Genomic DNA, 9,439 nt, shown 5'->3' on the forward strand with positions numbered 1-9,439 from the left:
GCGACCTTGCTAAACCGCAAGAAATGCCTAGACCAGAGGAACTGCGCATGCCATGAGGAGCCTTTTCAGCAGGCAGCTGCAGAGATCCGTGAATCGAGTCCGGGCGACCAGGACGGGGCCAGGCCTATCAAGAAGGATAAGCAACCGCGACCTGTTGCGCCAAGTTATCTGCAGAACCTAGATGCTCAATAAGAAAATGCAATAGTCGATGAAGGCGTGGCCGGCCGAAAGTCGCATTTCGATACTCATATGGCATGCGACTCCGGAAAAAGTGCCGACAGGAAGGTTGAAGCTTCGGAGGAGAAGCTGAGGAAGAGCAGAAGCTGAGGAATTCAGATATCAAAGGGAATCTATCGGACCACAACAGGCACAATAAGGGAAGGCGGCTAAGGCAAATGTAGCGCAAAATGCCGCAAATAGGTGAATGGGGGCTTAAGCCCGCTGACAACCTCTGCAAAGTACCTCGCATGGAACACGATTTGTCGTTGGTAAACGCTTAACCCCGGCCAAGAAACGCAGAGTACGGACTGTGTATGTATGCAGTAGCACGAAGCGGCCGATTGAAATCTTCCCCTTTCACCCTTTTACAGAGGTCTTTGCAGAGGGGGATCGGCGAAGGTGTGCCGCGTTCTGTCCAGCACGGTATCCTCGCACTCGTACACCTGGCGCAGTCATAGTAAAGGTGACTGTTGCTGTTGCTGCTGTTTCTTGCTGTACCTGATCCTCGAGCACGGGACGGCCGTGCAAGCGAAAGCCGTGGTGCCCGTTGGGATCATGGTTGCTTTCCAAGGTTGTCATCACTCACCATGATCGGCAAAGCGGCTCGCTTCAGCCGTACGAGGGTTCCGTGTTCCGTACTCCGTAACTAGGTACCTAGGTACGGAGTGCTGTGGTACGAGGATCTGGACCTTCGCCTTGTGCGCTGGAATCTTTCCGGCGGCATTCGCCCATGACGTGCGGTCTCGGACGTTGTCGTACTCTGATATAATATGCATGTAATAGACCTGATACCCCCCGTCTGAACTTGATGCCGATGTCGTTGTCACCAATGTGACTATAACCAGCTTTGCGACATCCACAGTAGCTACGGAGAAATCACACAGCCGGCGGTCGTGACGGGTAGGTCGCACAAGATGGCAGATCCGCAAGCACAAGCACAAACACAAACACAAGTACCTTCACAAGACCACGCAAGGAGGTCCATGTCGTGCACGCACACCTCATCCGAAAACCTGGTCCTCGAAACGACGAACTCCGAGTACGGTGACCTAGCGTCGCCGGACGATGACGCGGAGCAGGAAAAAGCTGAGGGACGCCTCCGTTCGTCCTTCGCGACGGGTCGGTCGAACGATCTGAATCCCAGTCTCAACCTCCAGAAGACGGTGACCCGGCGGGAGACGATCCTGTCACGGATCCGCTCGCGTCCGCCGCTCGGCAACTTCAGCCACCCGCTCGAGCACCAGAAGACGACTGTTGAAGACTTGGTCGACTTTGACGGGCCGGACGATCCTTACAGACCGCTGAACTGGGCGATGAGCAAGAAAGTCCTCACCACGGCATTGTATGGGTTCACGACCATGAGCGCGACGTGGGGGAGCAGCGCGTACAGTCCGGGGACGGAGCAGGTGGCGCGGCAGTTCCACGTGGGCACGCAAACGTCTACGCTGGGCACGACGTTGTTCTTGTTTGGGTTCGGCCTTGGGCCCTTGCTGTGGGCGCCGCTGTCCGAGGTGTATGGGAGGAAGAATGCGGTGCTGCCGCCTATGTTTGTGGCGGCCATGTTCTCGTTCGGGTCGGGTGCGGCCAAGGACATTCAGACCATCATGATCACGCGGTTTTTTGCCGGCTTCTTTGCTTCGGCGCCCGTCACGAATACTGGGGGAGTGCTGGCGGATCTGTTCCCTGTGAGTACATGTTCCTTGACGGTGGGGGCGAAGGCCCGTCCTGGTCTTGACGCGCACTGCCTTCTGGGCAAAATGTGCTACAGTATCCTGCGACACGTATTACGCCCGGCCTCATGCTAACGACGGTGCAGGCATCACAGAGAGGCATTGCCATAGCCACATATGCCATGGCTGTCGTACTCGGTCCCGTGTTTGGCCCCATCATTGGTGCGGCCCTCGTGGTCCAGCGGAACCTCCGGTGGCGGTGGACCGAATACCTCACGGGCATCCTCCAACTGTTCATCCTATCTCTCGACGTCATCTTCCTGGATGAGAGCTACCCGCCACGGCTCCTCGTCTACAAGGCCCGACGGCTTCGCCATCAGAGCGGGAACTGGGCCCTTCACGCAAAATTTGAGGAGTGGGATGTGTCCATCCAGGAGCTCGCGAACAAGGTAAGTGAACACCTCCAATCGGCCCCAGCTGCAGTACGCTGACGATCGTCCAGTTCTTGATCCGACCATTCCAGTTGCTGACGACCCCGATCTGCGCGCTCGTGGCCCTGTACGCGAGCTTCTGTTACGGTATCCTGTACATGCAGCTGGGCGCCATTCCCATCATCTTTGCCGAGAATCGACACTGGAAGCAGGTCCCTTCAGAACTTCCCTTCCTGGCCATCCTGCTCGGAGCAGTCACTGGCGCCGCCATCAATATCTTCAACCAAATATTGTACAATCGCAAAGCGGGCGGTAAAGTGGCCCCCGAGCTGAGGCTGCCTCCCATGATGTTCGGCTCCTTCCTCTTCGCTGCCGGCCTCTTCGTGACGGGATGGACGGCAGATCCCAGCATCCACTGGATCGCGCCCGTCATAGGACTCTACCTGGCCGGGTTGGGCTTTTTCACCATCTTCCAGGCGGCCTTGAATTACCTTGTCGACACCTTCCAGAAATATGCCGCCAGTGCGGTTGCTGCCAATACCTTCCTCAGGTCGTGTTTTGCTGGAGCGTGAGTCGATCTTTCTGCCCCCCAGTCTCGGTTCGCGTGGAATGCTGACATTGTCCCAGTTTTCCACTCGTAGTTGCGCCGCTGTACCACAACGTAGGGGTAGCCTGGGGGACGAGCATATTTGGGTTCTTCTCCGTGGCACTGATCCCCGTGCCCTTCGTTTTCTACATGTATGGGAAGCGGATAAGAGCCCGCAGTAAATGGAGTAAATTCTAGGGTTGCGACACAATATCTCGTGACAGTTCAAATGTTCGATGTCCAAACAGGACAGAACGGCAACGAGGACGCGACTACTGTATTATGCATAGTCCGATACAACCGGCTTGTGGGATAGAAACGTGCAAGATGCTACACAGAGTAATTATTGGTCTTGCTTTAACAGATCGGTACCCAGGTACAGGGACAAGTACACGCCATCGAGCAGTGCAGGCTACAGCATTCTTTGACGAAGGGAGTGTGGACGACCCGCCCCACCACAAACTGTGATTCCAGGCATCCTTGATTCTTGTGTCAGGATAGTATATGGCACGTCTCCTGGGGTGTTGTCGAGAGCCACTGAGTCCTCTGCCTTGTCCTGAGTCACGATGATACCGGGAGAGGCACAACTTGGTCGCGATGAGGAAGATGCCACCGAGTCTGCCTCTCTATTGCACGCGGCTGGCCATGGCGACAATCGGAAGGACGAGTCTCGTTCCGCCTCTAGACTCTTGCTGAGGATCTATCTCATTGTTTTCTGTCTAAGTCTTGGGACACAGATTCTGCAGCTGGCGCAGATCCAAGTCTTTGAGTCCATTTACTGCTCTCAATGGTATCAGCGGCATCCCATCGATGAGCTTCCCAGCCACAGCCACATTCCCGAATCATATTGCAAAATCGCCCAGGTTCAAACGCAGATATCCACACTCAAGGGGTGGCTCGAGTTCTTCAACGCAGCACCAGGTCTCCTCTTGAGTATCCCGATGGGCATCCTGACTGACAAGATTGGCCGACGGCACTTGATCATCCTCAACCTCTCGGTCTTGTGTCTGACGCAGGGCTGGACCACTTTCGTTACCTGGTTTGGTGGCCGAATCCCTCTTCGTGCTATTTGTTTGGGGGCAAGTCTCAATCTGCTCAGCGGTGGCGGGATTGTCACGGAGCTCCTATATGTTGTATGTTGGTATTCAGCACAGCGAGTTTCAGGATGCTCACCAATATCGTGCAGTGTATTTTGACGGACATCAGCCCGCGCGACCAAGTGTAGGTTTGAGCACCGACGCCTGCTGTCGTAACTAACATGATCCAGAGCCGAGACCTTCTTTCGCACCACCGCCTTCGGACAGTTCAGTAAGGTGCTTGGCCCCTTCATGGCGGCGGCCTTGATGCGTTTTGACCCATGGTTGGCTGTCTACTGTGGACTTGCCTTCTTGGTCATTTCCGTCATTCTTGCCACAGCTGTCCCTGAAACTCTGCACTGGCGCACAAAGCCTCAAGATGGACAGTCACAATCTCAGGAGCATCAAGGCGGCCGAGATTCAAACTCGGCCGCTCGAAAACCACGGCTGCTGGCTTTACGGCACCTTCTGAAGGTCTGGAGCGACTGGCGACTGGTCTTTGTTGCTTTGACTTACCCGTTCCGATTGGTGTGCTATGCCTTGGGCGAAATGCTGCAGCGATACATCTCCGACCGCTATGGCTGGACGCTCGCCGATGCCACACTGATCTATTCAGCCCAAGCGGTCGCCGCCGGTCTGGTGCTTTTCACCGTGTTGCCCCTCATATCTGGCCACATCGATCGAAGATTCAGGTTCAGCATTATCCAGAAGAACGTGGTGCTGTCCCGAGCTGCACTTCTGGTCATGTCCGCGGCATATGCTCTGATAGGATTGGCACCGACTGTGCTCCTCACATTTGTTGGGCTCTTGATCGAAACATTGTCGACTGGGTTTCCGGCGACGTTGCGAGCAATCGCGACAGCACTCGTAGGAGATGCTGATAGGGGTAGGGTCTTTTCAGTGCTGGGCATTGCAGAGACGCTCAGCATCATGATGGCCTATCCTGTGACGGCAGCGCTGTTCAATATAGGAATTGAGAAGGGGGGAGGGCCGTGGCTTGGTCTACCCTACGATGTCATTTCGATTGCTGCTGCTGTGGGCTTCGTAGCGATGTGCCTCGTTCGCTTCGACAGGCCGGTCAGGTTATGAACGGTGGCTTGGGTGGCACAATCTCGGACAGTCAGTGGGCGGTGTCCGAAGGATGCGGGCTAAACCATCAACCGCGTTCGACAGAGAGGAGCAGCGAATCAGATAAGATCAGCCGGCGAGGTCTCGCGTCATACACTTGCGAGACGCCAGGTGCTTTGGCTGAGTCTGCGCTCGACGCAGCCAATCGTCGGATCGAATTGGTCATCTTGGTCGGTTTTTGTGCAAGTCCATCCATGTCTAGCGGGGCCATGGTTCTCCGCAAGACTATGTCGCGATCTGCGGTACGAGGGACATATTAGAAGATGAACACGGCCTCCAGTGTCCGCCGGTAGGAGCAACCGTTTGCTCTGACCCGTTCCTTTCCTGAGAGACCGTCCACCTGTCGAATCCATCCACCGCTGCTCGACCACGCCCATAGACATTATGGCCTCTGCAACAGGTATCCCGGCACAGAATCCGCGTCTCGAGGAGGAAGAACCCCTCCTGGGAGGACCAGGAGACGCTACACAACGGCCCGATCAGGGTCTACAATGGAACTTTGTCAAGGGCACAGGTAAATCTGCATTGAACCCGACACTGGCGAAGGCATCTGCTAAGAACTGTCAGCCATCCTCGCACAGGCAGGCATCGTCATTCTTACAGCTCTGGTCTGGGCTGCCATTTCCGAGCATCCGTTCATCTTCTTCTCCTACCACCCGATCCTCAACTCCCTGGCCGTCTTGTTGTTCGTCGAGGGTATACTTGTCCTCCAACCCACTGCCACGCAGAAGGACAAAGTTACGGGTACATATGCCCATTCGGCGATCAACACCTCGGCAGTGGCCCTGGCCATTGCTGGCCTGGTCGTGATTGAAAAGAACAAGGCATCACACCCTGAGACTCGGTTCCAGAGCGTGCATGGCAAGATGGCACTGGTGGCTTATATCCTGATTTTCCTCCAGTGGTTCATTGGCGCTGCCATGTTCTACCTGCAAGGGTCCGTGTTCGAGGTGGATCGTGCGAAGTCGGTTTACAAGTACCATCGGTTTGTGCTACACGATGCAGCAGCGACTAGGGACTATCTGACTGACAAGGACACAGGGTTTCGGGATACCTTCTGGCGGTCTACATGCTGGCCGTTGTTGCAGCAGCCACCCAGACAACCTACAATGTGAAGGTTCTACACATCAAACTCTGGGCAGTCATCGTTGCTAGCATTCTTGTGCTCGTTGGTGTAATCCCGAGGATCAAGAAGCGCAAGCTTGGGTTTTGACGGCATCATCAAATCCAACCAGAAGAGCGACCACGCACTGTTACGCAGGTCGTTCTGGATATGTTCTCGCGCAAACAAAAGTTACTCTTCCATCGGAGCAGCATCAGGGCGCTCTCGCGTCAGAGCATCACCGAACGACTCTCGCATCAGAGCAATATCAAGCCCGAATGCTGCCCTCATCCACAGGTTGCATTGGACGTTAGGCCCGTCGAGAAAAGTATTCTGGGTCAGCAATAAAACATTGGGCAGATCAGCTGTTTGGAGCATATTACGGACAGGAGAATTTCGTGTTCCGGGGATTTGAGTACTTCCTTTAGATGCTAGACGTCCTAATCCAGCTGCATGCAGAAGAATCAGGCCAAATAAACTGACATCTAGGTAATGTCTACAAGTAATTAGCACTTTACTAACACTTCCTTTCTGACAAGGGCTGAGGGGCGCCTACAGAATTGCTTTTGGCTGCGGAGAAGCCCGGATCGATTAATTATTGGTGGCACCGAATGACGCCGAGGTGGTGAGGTGGTGAAATGCAGCCAGACCACATGCGCTTTCATCGCTCACTGCTGCCTCTGCATTTCCTCACCTCTCATGCATCATCTCACCATATGCCTCTGCTCTCGATGATTTAGCTATCCGCCTGCCTTTGCTGGCTCGCCTCGCAATTACCAACAATGGCACTCAACTTGGAAAAGCAGTTACGCTTTGTGAGCCTCCTCGGAACGCGTCCACATTAGTTCTACTGACGATTCAACTCGGTAGTATGGCGCATATCACCATGACCCGGTACGGACCACGGCACGCACCTAGGACTCCAATCGCTGATAGTTTTAAGGTCAATATCGGGATACATATGGTCGGCGTTCCGATCATCTTGTGGACGACCTTCATCCTGGTATGAACGCGCACAGCCCACGACCTGTCGATGAGACTATCACGGCTCACGAGACTCCAGTTCACGAATTCGGGCACCTTGATACCGCTGCCGCAATCGATGACCGTCCCTCACCTCGAACTCAATGCGGGCACCCTCTTCTGTCTGTGTTACTGCGGTTTATACATCTTGCTCGAACCGGTCGCAGGCACGGCATTTGCCGCCCTCCTGCTCGCTGGGACCGCATACGGCCACCACCTTGTCGATGTGCACGGTATGACCGCCAACTTCTGGGCTGCTTCAGCGTTTGTGGGTTCGTGGGTTGCACAGTTCGCTGGCCACGGCATGTTTGAGGGGCGGGCCCCTGCGTTGCTGGACAATATCTTCCAAGCCTTCTTCCTGGCTCCTCTGTTTGTCTGGCTGGAGATTCTGTTTGCTCTCGGCTACCGGCCCGAACTGAAGAACCGGGTGGATAAGATGGTACAGCAGGACATTGCGAAGTACCGCGAGTCGAAGGCGCAGAAGGCGAACGGCAAAGCCAATGGGACTGCAGTGAATGGACATACCAAACAGTCATGACGACCCGTCGTCCAGCAGACTCAACCCGCTCTGAGAGGCGGTGAGAATTCCCAAGGTTTCAAGTCGCTTCCGACGGACGCCGGCCAAGCAATATGGACACATCCCGCGCCGCGAATGACCTCTTCAGCTTCGACGTTAGAGGAAGTCTCTCCGACGGAATGCGGCTCCCCTCTACACACACGATACCAGGCATCGAAATTGTCTACGGGGCTTGGCCTCAACGATGGGGAACAGAACGTGCGTCGGTATTGCTCGTCCGCATATAACAGGAAGGTGTGAAAGAGAGGGTACGGGGCTGAGAATGGACGCCGTGCAGATTTCTCGCTTTGCTCTTCACTGTACTTAGCCAGCTATGTAAATTCGTAGAGAATATAGCACGTCCGACCTGAAATCACACAAAAATCGTCTGCTTCTAATTCTAACTCTGCATCTAGATGGTATGCCGCGTGCCAAGCCAAAACACGCACCATATATTGCTGGACTAACCCTCGCGAAGCCAGCTTTCTCTTCATGTCTCGACCTAAAGCTTGGGCTGCTGAACTGGCACAGGCGCCTCTTAGGCAGAGAACAGACTCTTCCAATGGTGAGACTGAGGCCCTTACGTCAATCAAAGGTGGCCTGTTATGGGCAGACAATACCCGCGATGACGGGGTTGATTCCACGCTACGGCGCCCAGAAGAGTACCAACCTTCTTGCCTTCTAGCCTTCCTCCGGGTTCTGATGATGGCTACAGATGGCGGTCTCGGTGGGAAGTAGGAAGGACCGGCTCCGAGAGCAACCATAATGACTCAGTCCTCATTCCTTCAACTGACAAGGAGTCTCGGTTGGCCACTCAAGCGAACGAAAAGCGTACGGCAATCCTCGAGGCACAAAACAACCACCTCATGCGCCTGGCGAGCGCCAAAAATGCTGTGAACGATAGACAAGCAGGCCACATCCACCGTCTGAGTCAGAAGCACGCCACGGAGCTACAGCACGTCAACTTTATTGTAAGCTGGGGTCTCCCTTCGAGCCTAATATGATCGGTTGGTCAGTCAAGCGCTGACGCGTGATATAGAATGATCAGATCTTTGAATCCCTCCGTACAGACCTCCGAGACGAGGTGGAACGTCTTGCGAAAGAAGTCAAGTCCGTTCCTGCCGTCGCGTCAGACCTGCTCAAGGCGGATGATCGTGCCCTCGCCGAGCTTAACGAGCTCTCCTTGTCCATCAGCGTCAAGCAGGAAGGTGCCCTCGACGTCGACGAGCTGCAAGGCCGGGCGGACAGGCTCACGCGGGCATTGCACCTTTTCCGTGCCGGAGCCGTCAAGGATCGTCTTGATCGTATCTATCTGGAGTCACTCCACACTGCTGACGTCGCTGCTGGCACTCAGGATCCTCACAATGTGTCTGACCCTGCTCACAGTGCAGCTGAAGAAGAACTGAATTCATTATATGAGGAGGTTGATGATATGGTAACGATGGTGGTCGCTCATGATCACGGAAACGTATTGCGGGTAGCTCTCCAAGATATTCGCCACGCCCAGCTGCAGGAGACGCGGGCTACGAGCGAGAAGGTCGGCCTATTTCTGTTTCTTCTTCTTCTTCTTCTTCTTCTTCTTCTTCTTCTTCTTCTTCTTCTTCTTCTTCTTCTTCTTCTTCTTCTTCTTCTTCTTCTTCTTCTTCTT

The 9,439-nt window shown here is 54.7% G+C and overlaps 5 protein-coding genes across 5 annotated transcripts; all 5 read left to right on the plus strand.

The window, feature by feature from the left end:
* Window positions 1-1,133: 1,133 nt before the first annotated feature.
* G647_02916 (uncharacterized protein) lies at window positions 1,134-3,104 on the plus strand (the record flags this gene model as incomplete). The annotated part of the gene is made up of 4 exons (XM_008727262.1): window positions 1,134-1,904; window positions 2,036-2,338; window positions 2,392-2,888; window positions 2,948-3,104. 4 exons carry the CDS (start codon window positions 1,134-1,136, stop codon window positions 3,102-3,104), a joined length of 1,728 nt encoding a protein of 575 aa, XP_008725484.1.
* A 368-nt stretch (window positions 3,105-3,472) lies between these two features.
* On the plus strand, window positions 3,473-5,071 carry G647_02917 (uncharacterized protein; the record flags this gene model as incomplete). The annotated part of the gene is made up of 3 exons (XM_008727263.1): window positions 3,473-4,039; window positions 4,093-4,127; window positions 4,174-5,071. 3 exons carry the CDS (start codon window positions 3,473-3,475, stop codon window positions 5,069-5,071), a joined length of 1,500 nt encoding a protein of 499 aa, XP_008725485.1.
* Window positions 5,072-5,494: 423 nt separating this feature from the next.
* Window positions 5,495-6,323, plus strand: G647_02918 (uncharacterized protein; the record flags this gene model as incomplete). The annotated part of the gene is made up of 3 exons (XM_008727264.1): window positions 5,495-5,624; window positions 5,678-6,095; window positions 6,152-6,323. The coding sequence occupies 3 exons, from the start codon at window positions 5,495-5,497 to the stop codon at window positions 6,321-6,323; spliced, it is 720 nt and encodes a 239-aa protein (XP_008725486.1).
* Window positions 6,324-7,098: 775 nt separating this feature from the next.
* G647_02919 (uncharacterized protein) lies at window positions 7,099-7,773 on the plus strand (the record flags this gene model as incomplete). The annotated part of the gene is made up of 2 exons (XM_008727265.1): window positions 7,099-7,215; window positions 7,276-7,773. The coding sequence occupies 2 exons, from the start codon at window positions 7,099-7,101 to the stop codon at window positions 7,771-7,773; spliced, it is 615 nt and encodes a 204-aa protein (XP_008725487.1).
* Window positions 7,774-8,283: 510 nt separating this feature from the next.
* On the plus strand, window positions 8,284-9,197 carry G647_02920 (uncharacterized protein; the record flags this gene model as incomplete). The annotated part of the gene is made up of 4 exons (XM_008727266.1): window positions 8,284-8,453; window positions 8,507-8,762; window positions 8,831-9,095; window positions 9,178-9,197. 4 exons carry the CDS (start codon window positions 8,284-8,286, stop codon window positions 9,195-9,197), a joined length of 711 nt encoding a protein of 236 aa, XP_008725488.1.
* Between the last annotated feature and the right edge of the window lie 242 nt (window positions 9,198-9,439).

This window comes from Cladophialophora carrionii (assembly GCF_000365165.1).
Source record: "Cladophialophora carrionii CBS 160.54 unplaced genomic scaffold supercont1.2, whole genome shotgun sequence".
Classification (NCBI taxonomy): domain Eukaryota; kingdom Fungi; phylum Ascomycota; class Eurotiomycetes; order Chaetothyriales; family Herpotrichiellaceae; genus Cladophialophora; species Cladophialophora carrionii.